General features: G+C 43.6%; 1 protein-coding gene across 1 annotated transcript; it reads left to right on the forward strand.

Annotated features, from left to right (window-relative positions):
* Nucleotides 1-15,151: 15,151 nt before the first annotated feature.
* On the forward strand, nt 15,152-21,343 carry LOC308313847 (monocarboxylate transporter 13; the record flags this gene model as incomplete). Its single annotated transcript, XM_080761175.1, is given in 5 exon segments — nt 15,152-15,166; nt 17,355-17,420; nt 17,423-17,564; nt 21,106-21,272; nt 21,275-21,343. Coding segments are annotated over 5 exon segments (459 nt in total).
* Between the last annotated feature and the right edge of the window lie 3,368 nt (nt 21,344-24,711).

Raw genomic sequence — 24,711 nt, forward strand, 5'->3', positions numbered from 1 at the left:
AAAATGTGTTCCCGTTCAGAATGGGTTATGCATGACCTCATGCCTGCCAATCGTGGTGGGTTTTTTTTTTTTTTTTTGGTACGGATTTTGCTGCATGGACAAACTTTTTAGTGGATTAAAATAATAATGAGATCAAAACAATGGGGTTCCTGCAGCTCTGCTGCTTTGGACACGTATAGCCTGTATACTGTACTAACGATGATTAATATCATAAGCCTGAAAAAGCTTTCCTTTTGCTTACATGGCAGGAATTCAGTTGGAAAACGTGTGATGTGATCCCGTAGCGTAGCGGAAGGTCATGTACTGCTGGCCTACTCTCTACATCATACATGGGCAACTTGCGGCCCGGGGGCCACATGCGGCCCCTCACCATCACTTAATGCGGCCCTCAGGTTAATATCAAAATACTGATATATTATTGATTTCAGCTGTTACAATTCCAAACATGCAAACATGACCCACTTTAATTACTTCAGTCTGTTATTGTCTTTTTTTTGTGTCCAATATATTTGGATTTAGTTTGTAAAGTTAACATATATATAACTATAACTAAATGCATTTGAAATTAAATAAAAGGGTTATTTTCAGGATTGCAATGCAAAAGAATGGCAAGAAATAATTCAGGATTTCAATTCAAATCATAGCAAATATAGCTGATCTACAGGCTCAAAACGTGTCGCAGTGCGACGCGTTTTGAGCCTGTAGATCGGCTATTTTTGCTACGACAGTAGCACTCACCCCTCTGGAGTGAGTGTAGAAATATAGTGGCCCTCTCCATCGTCAAAGTTGCCCAGCCCTGCTCTACATACATGAAGACGTCATCACGTCCTGTTACTTCAACCCCCAAGTTACCTCAACCCCGGTATCCATATCCATATTCTGGCGAAGAACATTAGCCACATTTCTTTTGGTGCAGTTTTGAACTTGTAGATCCGATCTTCGACTATATTTTGTATTAGGTGTGGACGGAAAATTGTGGTCCAAAGTTTTGAGCCAACTGCAGGTCCAGTTGACTCGGTCTAGAGGGTGGTGTACACACTACAGTGAGCAGTTAACCCCTTTTGGTGTTTTAAGCATTATGTTATGCTTATATATAGCTATTGAAAAATAGCAGATCTACAAGCTCATAGCGTGGCACTGAGTGTCGCGCTACGAGCTTGTAGGTCGGCTATTTTTTTTAAATCGTGGCCCAAATGTTTGAATATATTCTTTCACAGCGAACGTTTTTAACTCAAAATCCTTGCTTCTGGGGGGGGGGGGTCCCTGGAACAACATATTTTCAGATGGGGGGGTCGACGGCCAATGACATATATTTTTGGGGGCCCTTGACATGAAAATGTTTGAGAACGACTGACATATTATATAGAAACATGGTGTTTTTCAGAAGTTATTTGTAGAATTGTCCTCATGGGGTCTAAATGCGTTAATGCTGCAGCTCGGTCGGCCTGGCCCACGGATGACCTGTTTGCTAGTGAACGGTTGGCCGCCTCCCGAACCGACTCCTGTCAGCATTAAAGCGTTGCCATCTGGGTATAAGCCCATAACACACACCTGTGCTTCCTGGGAGCAGGCCACAGTCATCCAGGAGCCAGCAGCTAGGAGGTGGAGGAGAGGACAGCTCGCAGAGGGACGCATAGAAAGAGTTTGCTTGTTCTCCCCGTGTCCCCTAGCTAGGGTAGGCCTAGGTACCCTCACAAAAAACATGCAGTCACTAAACTGCCTCCCCCTGGCCAGCCGGGGCGCCTGATGGAGGGGATAGGAACTGGTTGGAATAACGTGTGCCTTCCACGCGCTACGTCCAACCAGGGAAACTCCCCCCTGTCAGGTGTAAAGGAGCAACTTGGACACTCAGGCATGAAGGAAGCATGAGTTCAAGTCCGTTGCTCTCCCCTTGTCCCCCATATATGGGGACTAGGTTGGTTGGAGGGTGTGTAGAGCCCAGGATCACATTAGATGATTGACACAGGGGTGAAAAATGGGTTACAAAATTGTGGGATAAAAAAAAAATATATATAAAAAGAAAGAGGGCCACATCCAGGAGCCAGCAGCTATGGAGGTGGAGGAGAGGACAGCTCACAGAGTCACAGAGGGACGCAGAAAGTGAGGCCATCTCTCAACCAAAGACTTTGTTGTATTATCTGGACTGTGATTAAACGCAGGTGCCTTGTGGGGGCCTGGGGGGCACATACTGCATGGTGGCGCAGCCAAGTTAAAATCTGAATTCTGTCACGTCCCGCGTACCATGTCTCCTCTCTCTCTCTCTGCGCTCAGTTTGAGAGACAGTTAGGTGCCATTACCGAGCGACTAATATGTCGGTTGCTAAAGTACCGTCCGTCGGTTTTTTACTATGTAGCACGGGCCGACCTGTAACCCCCCCCCCCCCCCCCCTGCAGCAGTGTTGTTTTTGTCGACTAAAACTAAGACGAAAAATGTTCGTCGACTACCTTTTTATTTCACTGAAGAAAACTAAATGGAAACTAAAACTAAGCTATGCTGACTAAAACTATGACTAAATATATACGGTTGATTTTGTCAACAAATAAAAACTAAGACTAGAATGTTAGGAAGGGACTCTAGAGGACAAGAGATCTGCAGTATATGTCATTTATTTTACACTTGGTTGCATGACGAAAATAGCAGATCTAAAAAGCTCACAAGGTCAAAATGTATGAATGGTTAACCCATTCTGATCGGGAACCCATTTTGAGGTTGGCATCATGTTATGCTTTAGCTATTGAAAAATAGCAGATCTACAAGCTCATAGCGCGCCACCGAGTGGCGCGCTATGAGCTTGTAGGTCTGCTATTTTTGAAAAATCGAAAGAACGACTGACATTTTTAGAATCTGATCTCGGGTCAGAATGGGTTAATCAGACCAGTGTGTGTCCAGTGGAAACCTCGTATGAATCTGATCTCAGGTCAGAATGGGTTAATGACAGACCGAGAGATCGGCATCGGCGCTCCAGTCTCTCTGCTCTTGCGGGAGAAGCTGAGGGAGGGGGGCATGTGTGGGTGGGGGCATCGCAGGGGATTTGCGACGCATGGCAACCCCCGGCCCCCCCCCCCCCCCCCCCCCCACCCCACCCCACCCCCGTGTCCGTTCCGCCACTCGCCCTGGAGGGCACAGTAAAGCCTGATCCGAGGATTAATGGTTATCCACGTCAAAAAAGGTCAAATGCACATTTCCCCCCGCAGGCCTCGCTCGGAGTGCTGTCTAAGATTGTGTGTGTGTCTGCAGAATTTCTGACAAGGCTGTCAGCACGGCGGGAACACTACCCCAACCCCCCCTCTCCCCCTCACCTCACACACACACACACACACACACACACACACACACACACACACTTTTCTTTCACTGGCATTACCCAGAAACAAAACGATCGCTGTGGAGTGTTCTCTGGGGTGATTCATGCTAAGAGATGGGGAACATTTATGCAAGATGGTGTGTGCGTGCGTGTATGCGTGCCATTGTGTGCGTGCGTGCGTGTGTGCGTGCATGGCATTGTGTGCGTGCGTGCTGTGTGCTTGAGGCAGAGGGAGAGAGAATGTTCTGTTTTTTAAATAGTTTAATAGATTTTAGTTTTAGTCATAGTCTCTTGAATGGTTTTCACTTGGTTTTTAGTCACGACTAAATCTACAGTTGATTTAGTCGACTGTATTTTGGGAGAGCCTTGATGCCCATTGTCGTAATGGCTGATTTTCCACTTTTAAATTAATTATTCTGGATGTCTTGTCCACTAGTCCCTTAATCATTGTCTAGTTTTTAATTTGTTTGACAAAATGAAATTGTCAGTATATCTGGTAATAGTTTTAGCCATTTAGTTTTTGTTAGTGGAAAAATGAAGTCGACGAAACATTTTTCGTCTTAGTTTTAGACGCGACACCAAGGCCCGCCCACCCTCGATCATGATTGGCGGAAGGCCCCCTCTGTATTCTGATTGGATGAAGGCTCGGCCACCTTATTTATTTTACCCCAGGGGTGAACTGGGGACAGGGAGGACCTCCTTATGTTCAGCACACTCAGTATTGATACTTTTACTTAAGTAGTTTTTTTCCACCACTGGGAAGCGAAAGGCAGCATGCTGGCATCATGATAAGGCACTTTGCCCAGCCAGCACCAACCAGTGATGATAAACATGCCTGTAGCGCCTAAATCCCTGTATTAGGTGCTACTGGCTGCTGACGGATGAGGAAGTTTAGACGTGTGCTGAAAGAACTGAGGTCCAGAATGTTCGTAGAGTGGATATTAAATTATATTTATTTTCCTTACAAAATCCTATACTTTGAAGGCAAATAACATAAGTAACAAACAGTCAAAGTGGTGAATGCAACAGTCCCTGTCTGCACAGTCAGAAAACAGTTTGCCTCCCATCAACAACACCTGCAATTCATTAGGGACAGGGTTAAATACCCTCCCTGTAACTATGGCAACCTGAACTTGACCACACCCCTCAGTGGACATCATTGGCCACAATTAGGAGACTCAAAATGGCGCTTACACACCCACCCCCAATTGCTACTGGTGTGAAAACAGAGCAATTCAAAACAAAAAATACAAAGAGCCATTAAAACCCAAAATGCAATGAACAAAACAAAATACAACATTTTAAGCAATAAATCATATTCATTTCAAAACTCAACTCAAATAGACACAAGCAGATTTTAGAGAGGGGCTGAATGTCAGAGATCTGCTTAAACTCAGGCATATTCTGCTTTTATCCGTTTCTTTCTTGAGCTCTCCCATCTTTTTTTTCTCCCCTTTCTTGAGCTCTGCCATCTTTTCTTTCTCTTGCTCTGCCATTTTCCTCTCTTTCTCTCTTTTGAGCCTGTAGCTGCCATCTTCTTGGCAACAGGCTTCTTGGCCTTCATCTTCTTGGGCCCTTTAGCCACGGTCTGGATCAGAGTGTCTTTTGCTACCAGGCCCTTGACCTTTTTGGGTTGTGGAGCTGCTCCCTTCTTGGCCTTGGCTGGAGCTGGAGAGAAGGATGGCCTTTCTGCTGGAGCTCGAGTTGGAGAGAAGAATGGCCTTCCTGCACTAAGTGGCCCTTTCACCACTTTTCTGGCAGTTGATTCTTCAGCCAAGCTACAGCTGATCATGGCATCTTGCTCTGCCTGCATCTCCTGTGGCCTCGGTGCCCCAGCCTGGTGAGCGAGCTCCTCCTCCACATGTGTGCTCAGACTCAGAGCCTCAGCCCCATTGTCTTTGTCACAGTCATGAGAAGCAACACAATTCTTCTCACTATCAAATATGATGATGACATCATCATCATCATCATGGCAATTTGGGCCATACAACCACCCGTCCCGATTGGCTTCAAAATACCTTTGTCTATGGTAGTCAATTATTTTCTGAATATTTAGTGGAGGTTCATCATCCAACCAGTCATCCATGTTAGTCTTGCCCGTCAGTTTTGAAGAGATTTGAGCTCCGTGCGGTCCGGTCCCGATCACCAATGCTGGTGCTGGGCTGGCTGCTGCTGCGGTGGTGCTGCCGACGTCCCCCGGTGAGCGCCCCTGTAGCTCCGGGTTAAAACCGACCACCTCCCAAACAGCAGCTGCTTGTAGATGATCGCTCACTGCTGGCTCCCCACCGCAGATCCGTCCACTCCACGCCAAACACACACGCCCTGTCTGTGTGTACTGTGTCCACTGTCCAGTCCAATCCAAACGACCCCGGTGGTTCCACTTGCCAGTTGCCTCCCAATAGACAACCAGCGTGGAACCGAGGCTGTTTTCTGACTAAATGTAGCGCCTAAATCCCTGTATTAGGTGCTACTGGCTGCTGACGGATGAGGAAGTTTAGACGTGTGCTGAAAGAACTGAGGTCCAGAATGTTCGTAGAGTGGATATTAAATTATATTTATTTTCCTTACAAAATCCTATACTTTGAAGGCAAATAACATAAGTAACAAACAGTCAAACGTGGTGAATGCAACAGTCCCTGTCTGCACAGTCAGAAAACAGTTTGCCTCCCATCAACAACACCTGCAATTCATTAGGGACAGGGTTAAATACCCTCCCTGTAACTATGGCAACCTGAACTTGACCACACCCCTCAGTGGACATCATTGGCCACAATTAGGAGACTCAAAATGGCGCTTACAATGCCCATTAGGGCTGATTGATATTTATATTGATATCGTAATAGGAGACTTGATATCGCCTGGGGAGGCTTTTGGCTCTCGTAATATCTCGACATAAATTGGGAGCTCATCTGTGATTTGTTTTGCCTGCAGGTGTTGTAGTTTCTGTTAAAGGTTAATGCTTTGCTTTAGCTTGGAAGGTTTGTACACCTTTGTGTGTGTGTGTGTGTGTGTGTGTGTGTGTGTGTGTGTGTGTGTGTGTGTGTGTGTGTGTGTGTGTGTGTGTGTGTGTGTGTGTGTGTGTGTGTGTGTGTGTGTGTGTGTGTGTGTGTGTGTGTGTGTGTGTTTCTGTGTGTGGGGAGGACTAATCAAGTCACCATAAGCGTTAGATGTAACCACGTTACGATCACAATCCCCCAGTCACTAATGTTGCTCTGGAGAGGGGGGAAGTCTGGAGCTCTCTGGTGGAGTTGTTGCCCCTGCGACCCGACTACGCATAAGCGGTTGAAGATGGATGGAAAACGGCTACAATACCGTATGCGTTTTGACACTTTGTAAATCTGCTCGTGCTATAAATAAATGGCATGGGGGGCTAATCAGAGAGCAGACTGCACGTCAGTCGGTTCCTCCCTGAACCATTACCACCCCACTGATCCATACAACGACCTTCACTCATCACACACTGATTACACCATATACGCCCAGTGTCCTGTTAGCCGGCCTGATGGGTGTGTGTGTGTGTGTGTGTGTGTGTGTGTGTGTGTGTGTGTGTGTGTGTGTGTGTGTGTGTGTGTGTGTGTGTGTGTGTGTGTGTGTGTGTGTGTGTGTGTGTGTGTGTGTGTGTGTGTGTGTGTGTGTGTGTGTGTGTGTGTGTGTGTGTGTGTGTGTGTGTGTGTGTGTGTGTGTGTGTGTGTGTGTGTGTGTGTGTGTGTGTGTGTGTGTGTGCGCGCGCGTGCGTGCGCACAAAAATCAGGGGTCCTTGAAATCAAAAGTTTGAGAATCACTGCTCTCTGCAGTCGTTTCCCAGGTGTCCTCATTCAGGGTCACTGTTTTAACTCATTTTGTTCAGGACAAACGTGTTCAATATTATATATATATATAGAGAGAGAGAGAGAGAGAGAGAGAGAGAGAGAGAGAGAGAGAGAGAGATCTGTTAACAGAACAGCCGCTTTGATACTATTTTATCGTCACCTATTTGAAAATAGCCTGCGAGTGCTGAGCACATTATGTTTACTTTAATTGGCAACTTTGACAGAAAAAGACTCGCTCACCGTATAGAAAAATAAGTAAAACTCCTTGGACTGAGACTTAGAAAAATATATTTTCTTTCATTTTATCATGCTGTGCTAAAGCAAACGTTTCGGTCCTCAGACCTTCGTCAGTGCTATGGTTTTTCACACCTATGGTTTAATTGGCACCACATCTTTTAAAACGGGCGGGGTTTCTGGATGGCGGTGTTTCGGAATGGAGGGGGCTGTAACTGTAAGGGCTATAAGTGTAAATATGAATATATCTGGGGTGACGTCCACATGAAAGGGTCTGAGATGCACTGCTCTAGACCAGAGGACACACGGTGATGATACTGTAACGGTACAGTATACCAGCATGCAGCGTACAGTACAACATGTTAACCATAACTACATGATGATCACAGTATGGCGTAGCAGCTGCTATACAGCTGGTCCCATGTAGACACACACACACGCACACGCACACAATACAAAACTGAGAGCAACACATGTGACCAGATTTGACTGAGAGCCTGCCAACGTCCAGCTTTTCACCAGAGGAGAAAACACTTTTTCTTTTTTTTTTGTATTTTATTATCCAGCACAGGCAGACTCTTCACATACTAGAGCAGGGGTCTGCAACCTTTTTGGAATTAAGTACCATGTTTTTATTTTCTGGATAGTCAGTGTGCCATGTCAACATTAATTTGAATGACACCACATCAACATTTCCAACACATTTTGATTGTCCTCGGAAATATCCTTATTTTTTATATTTTCTTTCACATTGTTATAATGATCATTAGTCTCAGAGCAATGACCCACGTATCTCCCAGACTCCCTCACCAGTCAGAGTTCAGAATTTTAATGAATGTATAATTATGTGCAGGATGTAATTTACTGTACATATACAAATGTGAGGGACTTATTTGACTAAGTTTAAATAGTTTATTTTAAACCAAAAGTCCTCTCTCTCACACTTATGCCAGTGTGCCAGTGATCACCCTCCTTAGTGCCAATGTTGGCACCGGTGCCAAAGGTTGCCTACCCCTGTACTAGAGCATCAGCATGTCTGAAATAAGTGTCAGAGCTGAAAAACTAAAGTGAAAACTCTGACTGTCTGACAACCATTATACTTATTGCAGCGATACGTTGGATCAGAGTGAAAACTCTGACTTCAGTCTAACAACCATTATACTCCATAAATCTTTCACAGACCTCTGCAGTGGAAGTGCATTTCAGGGTTATTGCATCATTGATTTGTATGAAGTGCAAGTTATGTGAACGTGAAAGGAAGCCGAGGCAGCAGCCTATAGCCTCAGGCAACAAACATCCGACTGATTGAAAACAACATGACGCATCCAACATGCTCGCATCAAACGATTCGTCAATCATTAGACTGCTCACTTTAATGACTTTTGAGGTTTTGAATATAAATTTGGATTGAAGGCATGATGTAGGCCTATATACCTAAACACACAAGCAGTCTACCGTGAACTGAAAATCGCAGCAATTGCTTTCATTTACGTTTTAACCCTCTAGTTTTAGAGAACCGGATTAACCGGCAGTTAATCCAACAAATTTATTTAATCGATGATGTATTTCTGTGTGACAACATAGGGATAACAGGGTTAAAGGAGAATTCCATGCTAGAAGGCTTTATTTGTAGTTGTTACGTCCCCACCAAAGAGGTCCAGGTGTTATTTTGTGCAAAAGCGCATTATTGGCTATTTCCCCTAATATAAGCCCTTAGTGAATTGAATTGCATTGAATTGAATTGAATGGGGCTATGGGGTGTTGTGCTAATTTGCTTATTTCCATCGCTCAAGAATAATCTTTTTTTTATATCCTCTCTTCATAATGTAAATAGTATCCCAAGTGGCACACTTTACTACTAATTTTGATGGAAATAAGCAAATTAGCACAAAAACCCAACCCCCAATGAGGGCTTATATTAGGAGAAATAGTCAATAATGCACTTTTGCACAAAATAACACCTGGACCTCTTTGGTGGGGACGTAACAACTACAAATAACACCTGGACCTCTTTGGTGGGGACGTAACAACTACAAATAACACCTGGACCTCTTTGGTGGGGACGTAACAACTACAAATAACACCTGGACCTCTTTGGTGGGGACGTAACAACTACAAATAACACCTGGACCTCTTTGGTGGGGACGTAACAACTACAAATAACACCTGGACCTCTTTGGTGGGGACGTAACAACTACAAATAACACCTGGACCTCTTTGGTGGGGACGTAACAACTACACATAAAGGTAAGAAAGCCTTCTAGCATGGAATTCTCCTTTAATGTGGCTATAGGCGTAATTTACTCTTTAGCTGAAAATTGTAGTGACATCACGCAAATGATGACCTTTTCCTTTCCAGTTGAAAGTCTAAAACTAATACCCTGTCCTCTCTCCAACTAATACCCTGTCCTCTCTCCTAAACTAATACCCTGTCCTCTCTCCTAAAACTAATACCCTGTCCTCTCTCCTAAACTAATACCCTGTCCTCTCTCCTAAACTAATACCCTGTCCTCTCCCCTAAAACTAATACCCTGTCCTCTCTCCTAAACTAATACACTGTCCTCTCTCCTAAAACTAATACCCTGTCCTCTCTCCTAAAACTAATACACTGTCCTCTCTCCTAAAACTAATACCCTGTCCTCTCTCCTAAACTAATACCCTGTCCTCTCTCCTAAACTAATACCCTGTCCTCTCCCCTAAAACTAATACCCTGTCCTCTCTCCTAAAACTAATACACTGTCCTCTCTCCTAAAACTAATACCCTGTCCTCTCTCCTAAAACTAATACACTGTCCTCTCTCCTAAAACTAATACCCTGTCCTCTCTCCTAAAACTAATACCCTGTCCTCTCCTAAAACGAATGCCCTGCCCTCTCTCTCAACTATTTCAGGATTCACCGGCACGTTATTCATTATTTAACTTGTACCTCTAACTGTGTTTATCACTGTCCCATTACGCCCAGGACTCCCCACCACAGATATATAATTCAACACCCCTTCTTTCATGAATATTCTATTGATTTTAGACCACCCTTTGGGAATGTATTATTCAATGTTCAGCAGCACCAAAAGCAAAGGCTTTTCTGTGAAAGCCCCCCCAAAATTACAGCCTTTCGCAGGTCTCTCTCTGCACACATGCAGAGAATTCTCCACGTGAAGTTCCGTCCGGCCACAACTACTGAAGGAGATGAATGAATACCTGAACACCGCGCAGGGTTACAGCTCCTTCCATACAGTGTTGTTTTCGTCGACTAAAACTAAGACGAAAAATGTTCGTTGACTAACCCACTGACAAACTAAATGTGCCCAAATGTGCTGACCTCACCAACAACCTCACACCACTGCTATGGCCGTTTTTAGGCCAAGGAGTGTTTTTTGTGCAAAACAAATGCTTGGAATGGATTCAGAATCATGTAAACGCCCTTAGTTTGACATGTCACAATTGTCAAATGCTACTTAAAGCATGATGACATTTGGGAAAGTTTGCCTTATATTGGTTGTCTATGTATGGTGTGATATACAAAAATAACCATGACTTTTTTCCACAATGATTCCGGCAGAGCAGACCTCTCATTCTGTGGACCTTAATGACCAGAGCAGACCTCTCATTCTGTGGACCTTACTGACCAGAGCAGGCCTCTCATTCTGTGGACCTTAGTGACCAGAGCAGACCTCTCATTCTGTGGACCTTAGTGACCAAGTGAATAGAAAAAACACAAATCGAAAGTATGGCATGACATCACAGGATAATCCTTAACCGTTTGGGCCTGTGGCTCCCCAGCTATAAAGAATATAATAGAACCAGTATCTAGGCTCACTGCTGCATATAGTGATTCTTCCCGAGGGGAATCAATATTTTATTTCTAGAGTCACCGGCTGCTATTTATTTGTCACCTGGCAACCCATGGAGGTTCCGCAGGGAGAGAGGTGTAATGCCCCGCTGAGCAGGCAGGGGTCGCCAATGTAGCGACAAGGACATCATCTCCCCGCGGGCTTCCCAGCCATGAGCACCGACCGTTGGCCAGTTGTGTTTCTGCTGGAGGCACAGCTGTCGGGGATTAACCCATTCTGGCCGGCAACACCTTTTTGTGTTTTTTTAAGCATTATTTTATGCTGAAAAATAGCAGATCTCTGTGCCACGCTGTATACGAGCCTGTGGATCTGCTATTTTTTTTTAATCGTTAAAATGTGGTGCAAACGTCTTTAACTGAAATCCTTAAGCTTCCTCGGTGGTCCCTGGAACAACATATTTTGAGATGGGGGTCGGAGGCCAAATACAGATAATTCTGGGGGTCGTTGACGTGAAAAAGGTTGAGAACGACTGACATAGAAGCATGGGGTTTTTCAGAAAACTGTCAGGATTTAGATGACATTTGTAGAATCGAACTTAGGTCTAGATGGGTTAAAGCTCAACTCTGTGGTGGTGTGGTCAAGGTGATAAACCTCTAAAACCTGCAATATACTATACAAACAAAGCCTTTTTAACTTGGGCAGGGCTTCCTGGACTAAAGAAAGTTTTGTGAGGACAAAACTAGGGGTTCTTAGACCCACTGTATTGTACTGTACACTTCTGGAATGATGATTTGATAATATATTTTGCTGTTTTTTTTTTACATCCACCTCCGATGTTCGTTCACATTAAGCCTCAGAGTTTCTGGCTAAACAGATACAGTACAGTGTTGGTGTCATTGTGTGTTACTGTATCTCTGCATTAACCCATTCTGACCGGGCACCCATTTTGGTGTTAGCATCATGTTATGCTTTAGCTATTGAAAAATAGCAGATCTACAAGCTCATAGCGCGCCACCGAGTGGCGCGCTACGAGCTTGTAGGTCTGCTATTTTTGAAAAATCGAAGAACGACTGACATTTTTTTAGAATCTGATCTCAGGTCAGAATGGGTTAATCAGACCAGTGTGTGTCCAGTGGAAACCTCGTATGAATCTGATCTCAGGTCAGAATGGGTTAATTCCTTGCCATCTGGTTGTGTTTCTAGTGGTTCGGAGAGGGATTATAGAGGTCTGTACCTCCTAACCTCCCGAGACAACCTTTCTGTCCATCCATATGCTACACCGTGCACTACTACCAGTAACGGTAGTGCAAATAAAACAAAATAGATCTCAGTGTTGGCTGAGGTCATTTACTGCAGATTGTCTCTTTAACCCATTCTGACCTGAGATCAGATTCATACGAGGTTTCCACTGGACACACACTGGTCTGATGAACCCATTCTGACCTGAGATCAGATTCTAAAAATGTCAGTCGTTCTTCGATTTTTCAAAAATAGCAGACCTACAAGCTCGTAGCGCGCCACTCGGTGGCGCGCTACGAGCTTGTAGATCTGCTATTTTTCAATAGCTAAAGCATAACATGATGCTAACACCAAAACGGGTTCCCGTTCAGAATGGGTAAAGGTTTTAACTGCAGTCTATATGTAGCCCAGTGGCATATATGCCTGTAGTTCTATGTAAATCCACCAGGTGGCACTGTCACTTTAGGAGTGCCATGTTCTGGGGGTCAAGGGTTACACTAAAAAAAGAAAAAAGCAACCTGTGTTTGTGGGGTTTCTTTGAGAAGATCTTGATGATTGTAAACAAGAGGTCAAAGCTGAACTAGTAATTATATCAACTTGGTTTCTGTGTCTTTGTACTGTCTTGGAAAGGGGTGAAGCTTATTGGGAGACCAGTGTTTGCTCAGTGCGTGAGTTGGCCGTTCCTCATACACTGTTTGTGATAGAGCCATGCATGACTACCGTATTTTGTTTAGATTTATTTTATGTTACAGGCTTGCATGCCATATTTGCCAAACTGTGGCATTCTTTACAGTGTAAAGAATGCCACAGTTTGGCAAATATGGCATGCAAAAAAGCATGTATCATGAAACATGCGTAAGCTAAGAACGTAACAGTGGAATATCTATATAATGAAACTATATTATAAACTATACATATATACTATACTATGCTATGCGTGTGGAAGACCCATAGATCCATAGACCCATAGACCCCAAGGTAGCCGCAATGAAGTAATAAAAATATAGCAATAGAGTTCAAAGGGTGCAGATGAAGAACAGCTGCACTAATTGGCGTCGTTAAGGCGTGCATGGCAACAGTTTGTGTCTTGTGTGATTTCACACCAGAAGATATAAGATGATGCACTGTGTTGAAAATGACTAGACGTCGAGAGAGAGAAGAGAGCGAGACAGACAGACAGACAGACAGACAGACAGACAGACAGACAGATGTTGTCTTGGACTGTTTCCAAAGCAGGAGGACCAAAGCGATTCCATCATGCTGCTGTAGCAGTGAGGAACAAACTGTATTCCTTTGGAGGATACGGTTATGGAGGGACCTTCAACCCAAAGGAACAGATGGATGTCCATGTCTTCAACACAATGTCTTTATGCTGGAAGACGTTACCTCCAGTGGAACCAGGAAGAGGAGACGGTCACCTTGAGGTTCCATCCAGGCGCTGCGGCCTCATAGCTGTGTTGGTTGAAGATACAGTCTACATTTGGGGAGGGTATCCTTACTGCAATGTGCTTTATGCATTTGATGTTGACTCCCACAGATGGTTCCAACCCAGGGTTTCTGGGACTGTTCCAGAGGAGAGGAGCTACCACTCAGCCTGTGTGTTGGAGCAGGTCATGTTTATCCATGGAGGAGAAACCAAGACTGGAAGCACTTATGACATGTACAAGTTGGACATAAGCACAATGGTCTGGACTTTAATTAACACCAGAGGAACTCCACCTCCTGATTCACACCGTCACTCTGCCACCATCGTTGGGACAAAGATGTTTGTATTCGGGGGCTGGGGGCCCCAGGAGGTCTACAACACCATCAGAGTGTTTGACACAGAGACAAACGCCTGGCTGGACACACCTTCTGCACAACTTCTACCAGAAGGACGCTGTGGTCATTCAGCATTTACCTACAATGGAGAGCTGTACATATTTGGTGGCTGGAACAGTAACCAGACCTTCAATGATGTGTGGAAATTCAGTCCAGAGACCTTCTCCTGGAAGAAGGGTGAGCCCAAGTGGAAAAGACCACGTCCAATGCATGGTATGTGCTGTTGCATTGTGGGAGATCGTATCATCCTCTTTGGAGGATTCAAAGGAGATCACACTACCTCTGATGAGCTGTTCATCTTAGACTTGAGTCCTTGTCTTAAGACGTTATGTAAGCTAGAAGTTATTCAGTACGCTCTGGACCAATCAGAACTCACACACGACATCAGGTGGGAACTGGCAGCCATGGCAACCAACGACAACAGACGACAACCAGACGAAGGAACAGCAGAAAGATCAAGAAATGATGGATCAACATCTCATCCCACCTGATGGTGAGCCACCTCTCAGCATCACTTACTGAGATTCAAACCTCAGGAGACTCCTTCTCTCCAGACAGGCTCTCTAACCATTCAGCTAGGCATCAAACAATGACAATTGTTCCGTCACTTGGTCTTCTATTGTTGTTAGTTTTTTTCCTTCTCCTTCTACCAAAAAATGGCAGTTTTAGCAAAACTTTAAAAAAAAAGGGGGGGAAAATGGATTATCGGCCTTCAGAAAAAAACAAAAATCTTAAAGACTATCTGGTACACAGCAAGCTAAAAGGAATCAACACACCAGCACGCCAGAGACCAGAATACTTCAAACCCAAACAAATAGTTAAAAATAGAACTACAAAACGCATGTTGGAGAGATTAAACAACAGATAACAGCCAGCACCAGCAACTGTGTTTATTTAAAAAAATGAAGTGAAAAATGTGGCTTACATTGTAAGCCACATTTTAAGCCTTACAATATGTCGGAGAAACAGGTAAAACAATAGCTGCAAGGCTGAGACAACACAAATACAATATTAACAATGCAAAAAAGACAACTAAAAGGATTGTTCAACATTACATGGCACATGGCATTGAAGCTCTAAAAGTATACCTGGACTTCAACACAATCCCAACTGGACAGTAGGACAAAGACGTTTTAATGAAAAACAGTGGATCAAGAACCTCAACACGGATTTTCTTGGAGGTTTAAACATGCCAAAATATTAGACAAGTTGTTTTGATTTTGTAGGTTATGTTTAGTAGGTTATGTTTGTTGCCACCAGCAGTCGACCTCAGTGTGGTGCTCACCATCAACCTGACCTGCAGAAGAGGCAGTGTGCAGTGTGTAGTGGGCAGTGTGTAGTGTGTAGTGTGTAAGCATGCCTCTGGTCTCCCGGACCATCAACCTGACCTGCAGCAGTGTGTAGTGCAGTGGTAACCAACCTTTTCAAGCCCAAGAGCCCATTTTATTCCCAATTGTAAGCCAAGATCTACCACTAAAACGTGTTAGAAAAAACACTTGTTTTTTTGCTATTTCTGACAGGCTCAATGCATGTGCACACATCCACACAAAGACTAAAGCTTAAATTAGAATAAATACTTATAGTAAGTTATATTATCAATGTCAAATAATATTAAGACAAATAAGAAATAATTAGTATTAGAAATATTTTGTTTCTCATTTCAATGCATAATTGCATATTCACATTGGCAGATGTTCAAATGACATAGGCATAACATGACCATATATATTTGCACAGATATGTGTAAAGTTTACACAAATAAGAAATAAGATATACACCAACACCAACCTCTTGGGAAATAAAGAACCCCAATGTATGTCTGTGTCCTGTGCCCTATATTTGCCAGGTTACACATAAGAGTCTGTAATTAGTGGCCCTCCTAAAGCAGACGGACGGAGATGGGTTGTCGTCGCTGCCATCCAGTGACTCAATGACTCAGTGACTCAGTGAGTGACTCAGTGACTCAGTGACTCAGTGAGTGACTCAATGACTCAGTGACTCAGTGAGCCCAGTGACTCAGTGACTCAGTGAGTGACTCAGTGACTCAGTGACTCAGTGAGCCCAGAGCGACTCGGCCACCATAGTGCCCAGTCAGCTTTACGTCCGAGTTATACTTAGCTGCATGGGGGTGTTGCACACTGAAAATAGACGATATACAAGCCTACAGCACGTTGCAGTGCAATGCACTGTATGCTTGTACATCAGATTTTTTTTTGGGGGGAGGGGGTGACACACACTAGTGATCTGGCACACACGCCAAACATTCCTTTAGTGGACTGTAAAGCGGCCTTAATTAACCCATTTTGACCTGGGAACGATTCCACAAATGTCTTTTAAATCCTGACAGTTTTCTGAAAAACCCTATGTTTCTATGTCAGTGGTTCTCAAACATTTTCATGTCAACATTGTCGGGTCGGCGGCAAATTATAGATAAATCTTAGGGGACCCCCAAGATTTATCTGTAATTGGCCGCCGACCCGAGTTAAAAACTTTGGCTCTGAAAGAATATATATTCAAAGATTTGCGCCACATTTTCCTACAAGCTCGTAGCGCGACACGAGCTTGTAGAGCTGCTATTTTTCAACAGCTAAAGCATAACATAATGCCTTTCAACACCAAAAGGGGTTCCCGTACTGAATGGATTAACACAGGGGTTAGAAAAGGGATATTGGCAGCCGGACATGCCGAGGATTGAAGTAACGGTAATAAAGCGCTCCTCTTGGCAGAGTTGACGCCACGTTTCTAAAGCAATGACACCATACTGTCATTATCATTATCATTACTGTACGAGAGGAAAACACACTGCGTTTAATGAGAGGTTCTAAGGACAGAAGGTGTCTTGTTTCCTTCGTGAAATGCATGGGCCTGTAAGGCTGTAAAGCCAATAAAGCCATAATGAGACTGTATAGCAGTGATTAAGAGCTATAGGCCTACAAATAAACTTGACTTCAGTGAGGAGCACTCGTGTTACTGTAATACATTATATTGAACCATTCCTTGAAACAAATGGAATACAGTTATACTGCATGGCTCTATACTATTGTAATGTTCCCTGGTTTTAGCCAAGGGGACGCTTGTATGCATGTATTAATACTATATTTCCTCCCTCACTGTCTGTCTGTAGAGACGCCGGCAGAGAGCACCGTGAACTCTCCAGTCAAAGGCGACGAGAAAGAAGACCACAGCGACCACAACGCGCCGCACATCGGCCCCCGATGGTGGCTATACAGCTGGTTCGTCCTGCTGTCCTGTTTCCTGGTCTTCGGCTTGACCTTTGGGGTCCTCAAAGCCTTCGGCGTCTTCTCCGTGGAGATCCAACGCTACGTTGAGACCACGGCGGCCGCTGTGAGGGTCATCCACGGCGGAGGTGAGGTGAGTGTGGCGACGTTGAATTCTGTGCGGGAACGCCTTTCTGAAACATTATGAAGCAACACATGAAACACTCATTTTTTTATATTAGTCCTTATTTGCAAATATCACACAAATCGGTACACATGATCTTTATAGTCATGTGATCAAGGCTCTGTCTGCGCTTATATGTTATTGTAAGTCATTGTCTATTTATTGGCTATACGGCTATACTTCTATAATCAGTCAATACTAAACGATGCACAACCACATGCAGCAAACGTTCCTGAGCTGGTGGAGACTTGTGCTTCGAGCACTGCTTTTTTTGGTGAACTACTCTTAGCTGCCAAACCCCGCCAGTTTCCAGAGTTTTTAGGTTATTATGAATTATGAAAGCTATAGCGGTAAACTGGTCAAGGTTGTTGTCGCTCCATAGACTCCTGTAAAAACCGGGCTGTTAGCGGCTCATTACTACTGTAGATCATACTGTAGCTGCCTTCATGGTTACAATGTTAAAGGGTAAGACCACTTACGTAGAGGTTTGGGTTGTGTAGTTGCCTTGCCATGATGTAACTCCAAATGTGGACAAGACATTTAAAAAAAATTGCTCCAGTGTTTTAGAAATTGATAATTCAAAATATGCTCCTCATTGACTTATAATTATTGTACACTGAAACAGTTCTCACAGTCACTCTTTTAGTATACGTAAACAAACAATGCGAGAGCATTTCCGGATTTTTCGCCAAAATCTATCAGAGTTCAGTTTGCACACACACACACACACACACACACACACACACACAAAATGAGTTCAGTTTGCACACACACACACACACACACACACACACAGCGGAGCGGGTGGGTGTTTCATTGTTTTTCTATATATATCACAGTGAGAACACGGGCAGTTTTTTTTTTATCCTGAATGAAATATGGCAGCACTAGTAGGGTCAGAAAACATGCTAGTAGTTATTTTTATACATGCAGGTCCATGGTCACTGTTGCATGTGTTTATGTGAATGCATTTTATACAGTATTTTAATGCATCTGTGTATTTTATGTAATGTTTTATACTTTTGTTGCAACTGACTGCCGGTAGTGTGCCAAAGACACATTTCCATGTTATGTAAATGTAATGGACAATATACACCGTTTGAACACAGATTTAACACTCAATGACCACAATTTCAATCAATCAATCAATCAATCAATCAATCAATCAATAATTTATATTTTATGAACATCATTCAAATCAGAAAACTACGTATATGGTCACAGAGCACATGGTCATAATCATAGTAGTTCAGCATCATATCTCTGTCGGGCCTCATTATGTCCAAGAATAACCAAACAAAACCAGCAGATCTACAGATCTACACACTCATAGATGTCGCTTCGCACCGCGTGTCCAGCTCGCGTGACGCTGTAGCGTGTACGATAAAGTCTGGCGTTAATTAATTTACGGAAAAAGAATAGTTAGAATATTGTGACGGCCCCCCTAGCTGGTCCTTCAGTCTATTGTGTGTGTGTGTGTGTGTGTGTGTGTGTGTGTGTGTGTGTGTGTGTGTGTGTGTGTGTGTGTGTGTGTGTGTGTGTGTGTGCGCGTGTGCCTTTGCCTTTAACCAGTCGATTGGAGGGTGGAGCCAGAGGTGATTAGTGGAAGGGGAGACACCTGGCCAGTGTCTCTCCAGACACTATTTAGAAGAGACCTGCTCTCACAAGGATTCAGATCTGCATTTCTCCACAGCAGAGTAACCCTTGTTCATTTGTTTGCTTTGGTTTAAGGCTTTGGGCAGCATCCCTGCCAATTTAAGTTGGAAACTTTAAAGATTACTTTTTTTTTTCCCACAATTATGTAAATAAAGCACTTACTTTTTGGATTGTCCTCCGGTGTGGTTTGGTTTCCCCTTTTTTCGTTATGGTCTCATTATCAACGTCAGAGGTAAATAAATTCATATAAAAAGGACATACAATATATGAGTGCTTGCATTTTCTTTATTTCACGATCTCAGATCCGGCCATAAGTAAGTAAGTCAATTTTATTTATATAGCACACAGATAAAACTGCTTTACATGCAGAAATTAAAAACAGACAGTCAATACAATAGAATAGTAGTCAAACAAAAAACAGGAACATACGATTGATCAAAAAGAAAAATAATAACACAGTAAAATAACAACACAAACCATTATGATACATTGGGAAAGGCATAGCAATATGGAGATACTGTATGAGCAACGATACACATAACTATATGCTGCTGCAGCATCTCTACAGCTAGTGGTTCTGTGTGGTGCTGTATGTATCAGGTCTGGGCCTGGTGCTGACATGGTGTTCTGTGTGGTACTGTGTCAGGTCTGGGCCTGGCTGGTGCTGACATGGTGTTCTGTGTCGTACTGTCTCAGGTCTGGGCCTGGTGCTGACATGGTGTTCTGTGTGGTACTGTCTCAGGTCTGGGCCTGGTGCTGACATGTTGTTCTGTGTGTTACTGTCTCAGGTCTGGGCCTGGTGCTGACATGGTGTTCTGTGTGGTACTGTCTCAGGTCTGGGCCTGGCTGGTGCTGACATGGTGTTCTGTGTGGTACTGTCTCAGGTCTGGGCCTGGTGCTGACATGGTGTTCTGTGTGGTACTGTCTCAGGTCTGGGCCTGGTGCTGACATGGTGTTCTGTGTGGTACTGTCTCAGGTCTGGGCCTGCGGTGCTGACATGGTGTTCTGTGTGGTACTGTCTCAGGTCTGGGCCTGCGGTGCTGACATGGTGTTCTGTGTGGTACTGTCTCAGGTCTGGGCCTGCGGTGCTGACATGTTGTTCTGTGTGGTACTGTCTCAGGTCTGGGCCTGGTGCTGACATGGTGTTCTGTGTGGTACTGTCTCAGGTCTGGGCCTGCGGTGCTGACATGTTGTTCTGTGTGGTACTGTCTCAGGTCTGGGCCTGGTGCTGACATGGTGTTCTGTGTGGTACTGTCTCAGGTCTGGGCCTGCGGTGCTGACATGTTGTTCTGTGTGGTACTGTCTGGTGCTGACGTGGACCCTGACGGTGACTGAAGGGTTCTCAGCCATCCACTAGGGGCAGCATCTCTTTAGCCTACCTGTTCTGTAGAGTGAAGAAGAGAGCCATTTTGTTTTGCTATCAGATTCATGTTTACATTCAGAGATTCATGAATCATGTTGTGTTGGTTGGAAGTTCCACACTTAATAACTGTAAGTTTACTTATGTTATGTTTATATAATTATGGAACTCTGGTATAGTTTTTGCTACTTTATTTTCTATACACTCTTATGTGAATACTTGTTTGCTTTTATGCATTTTCATGTCAGAATTAGCTACTACTTATTTTTGTAACCCATTTTTCACCCCTGTGTCAATTATCTAATGTGATCCTGGGCTCTACACACCCTCCACCAACCTAGTCATATATTATGCATTTTCATGTCAGAATTAGCTACTACTTATTTTAGTTAATGCTTTTCTATGATTGTTTGTTTGTATACTGTCTGCAGGGCTTCTTCATCTTCGTCATTAAATAAACTATCTGACATTGAGGAGTGTATTTCTTCAGTGACCATGTTGGGCCGGTACTTCGACCGGCGCCAGGCGGTGTCCCGTGGCCAACCAATGCCCTGGCCAGCGCCAGGGGGAGTGCGCATCCTCACCTTCGTCCTCCTCACGCCCCCCCTCCTCCAACTCCTGGTGGACACGTACACCTGGAGGGGCGCCATGCTCTTGGCCTCCTGCTGGGGGCGCTGCAGCTCCACCTGTGCGTGTGTGTGTGTGTGGGACGCAGCTCCGGCCTCTAGGGGGCGGCAGTGCGGTGGTGGCGACGGAGGAGGTAACTCGAACGTCTCATTCTCACATCATCAGTGTTTTTGGTGGAGCAGTAACATTTTATTTTAGTTTTTAGTCATAGTCTTTTGGATAGTTTTCATTTAGTTTTAGTCACATTTCACTGATTTCAGTCACCTAGAATGTTTTACTATTAGTCTAGTTTAAGTCGACTAAATGTCATGTGATTTTAGTCGACTAAATCTACGGTTGATTTAGTCGACTGAAATGTATTTTGGCGGGCCTTGATGCCGTCGTAATGACTGATTTTACACTTGCTAATGTACACTAATGCTGAAAATAGACAATCTACAAGCTCACGTCGTTGTGAGCTTGTAGATCTGCTATTTTCAGCATGCAACCAAGTGTAAAATGACTTATAGTGGATCTCTTGTCCACTAGTCCCTTCCTAACATTTCAGTCTAGTTTTTATTTCTTGACGAAAGTGTCAGTATATTATTTATAGTCTCAGTTTTAGTCATCGTAGCTTAGTTTTCATTTGATTTCCATTTAGTTTTCATCAGTGAAAAAAGGTAGTCGACGAACATTTTTCGTCACAGTTTTAGTCGACGAAAACAACACTTGATTCTCACACGCCTGCATTATGGTTGCTGTTGGGCAGGACTTGTTAGGCCTCATACACACACATCAAACGGAAATATTCTTTGTGTTGCGTCTGTGATTAATGGCTGCCACAATGCAATTCCAATGGGGAGTCACATGGTTTGACCAAACATTTTTTGGTTTGACGGGGCAGCAATCAGCAATCAAACACAAATGTTTGGTCAAAAACCACGTGACTCCCGCATTGGAATTGCATTGTGGCAGCCATTAATCACAGACGGCTGCACAGAACATTGGTTTGATACGTGTGTAAGAGGAAACCTATCTGTCCTCTTCATTCTTTGTTCGGGGGCTCCACAGTCCACATGGACCTTAACCCATTCAGGAATCAGGCCTGACGTCGAAATTAAAAAAAGATGTCTTCTAAATTCTGACAGTTTTCTGAAATACCTCATGTTTCTGTCCTCAAAAATGATATGTAATTGGCTTCCGACCCCCATCTGAAAATATGTTGTTCCAGGGACCAGCAGAAGCAAAAGTTTGAGTTAAAAACGTTCGCTGTGAAAGAATATATATTCAAAGATTTGCGCCACATTTTCACGATTTTTCAAAAATAGCAGATCTACAAGCTCGTAGCGCGCCACCGAGTGGCGCGCTACGACCTTGTAGATCTGCTATTTTTCAATAGTTAAATTATAACATAATGTTTAAAACACCAAAAGGGGTTCCCGTACAAAATTGGTTAAATTAATGAGAGCTTGGCATTTAGCCAAATGCCCAGATTTTTTTTAAAGACGTGACCAGCTCAATTTGTTCGCCTTTTTAGAGTGTAAACAACCAAAGGGATTTGTGTTTGGAGACCTATATCCATTTAAGTACCATAACATTTCGTTTTGCTGGAGTTCAAAACAAACAAGCTTAAGGTTAATTAGAGCCAATTGAATCCTTTTGAAGGCTAGCTCTGCAGATTAGCAGTGGCCGCTTCAAAGGTTAAGGCCGTCTGAGGACTTGATAAATATTGAGCCAATGAAAAGACAGTATTAACAAGAGCTTGTGAGTAAATAATAACTAAAGTGGATCATACACACGTATCAAACTAAAAAAATGCTTGTTTTCCGTCTGTGATCAATGGCTGCCACAATGCAATTCCAATGAGGAGTCACATGGTTTGACCAAACATTTTGTGTTTGACGGGGCAGTAATCTGCAATCAAACACAAATGTTGGGTCAAACCATGTGACTCCCGCATTGGAATTGCATTGTGGCAGCCATTCATCACAGACGGCTGCACAGAACATCGGTTTGATACGTGTGTAAGAGGAAACCAATCTGTCCTCTTCGCTTCAAAGGTTAAGGCCGTCTGAGGACTTGATAAATATTGAGCAAATGAAAAGACAGTATATTAACAAGAGCTTGTGAGTAAATAATAACTAAAGTGGATCATTGGAACGCAGGTTATTTTTCCCCATTTCCTGAAAAGGAAAAGTTTTGGAAGGTTTCCACCTGACAGCAACACTATATCATGCTTAACCCATTCTGAACGGGAACCCATTTTGGTGTTAGCATCATGTTATGCTTTAGCTATTGAAAAATAGCAGATCTACAAGCTCATAGCGCGCCACCGAGTGGCGCGCTATGAGCTTGTAGGTCTGCTATTTTTTGAAAAATCGAAGAACGACTGACATTTTTAGAATCTGATCTCAGGTCAGAATGGGGTTAATCAGACCAGTGTGTGTCCAGTGGAAACCTCGTATGAATCTGATCTCAGGTCAGAATGGGTTAATCAGACCAGTGTGTGTCCAGTGGAAACCTCGTATGAATCTGATCTCAGGTCAGAATGGGTTAATGTTGTAAATGTGTACTGCTTTCACAATGTGCTAATATCAAACTGATCTCTCCAAGGAGGAGGTCAAAGACGTGGAGGAGGGTCAGCTACCCCAAGGAGCGAACGCCCCCGACGGACGGTGACTTATGTCTGCGCCGAGCCAGCTATCCAGGCCAAGGGCACGAGAGGGCTCAGACTGGGGCCGGGGAGGTGGGAGGACACCCATCGCAGGTCAGTGCAGGGCAGCAGTGTTGTTTTCGTCGACTAAAACTAAGACGAAAGATGTTCGTCGACTACCTTTTTCCACTGACGAAAACTAAATGGAAACTAAATGAAAACTAAACTATGATGACTAAAACTGAGACTAAATATTGACAAATATAAACTAGACTAAAATGTTAGGAAGGGACTAGAGGACAAGAGATCCAGTATAAGTAATTTTACACTTGGTTGCATGCTGAAAATAGCAGATCTACAAGCTCACAACACGTTGCAACGTGACGCGCTGTGAGCTTGTAGATCGGCTATTTTCAGCAAGTGTAAAATCAGTCATTACGACGGCATCAAGGCCCACCGAAATACATTTTAGTCGACTAAATCACCTGTAGATTTAGTCGACATCACATGACATTTAGTCGATTAAAACTAGACTAACACTAAAACATTCCAGGTGATTAAAATGTGACTAAAACTAAATGAAAACTATTCAAAAGACTAGGACTAAAACTAAAGTCACTTCAGTTTTTTTAAGTTGACACATGAGGTTTCTGTGAAATGTTTTAGTTCTCCAATGTTCAGTTCCAGTAACGTAACTAGTTAGTTAGTTAGTTAGTTTCATTTATTGTCAACGTGTGGAAATTCGTCTTCGGTCTCAAACAGTAAAAAACAAACGGTTACAACAACAGCAACAACACTTAACACAATTATTTTCACATGGCAAAAAAGTGCAGGACA

This window comes from Protomyctophum bolini, assembly GCF_963924005.1.
Source record: "Protomyctophum bolini genome assembly, chromosome: 4".
In the NCBI taxonomy this organism is placed as follows: Eukaryota; Metazoa; Chordata; class Actinopteri; order Myctophiformes; family Myctophidae; genus Protomyctophum; species Protomyctophum bolini.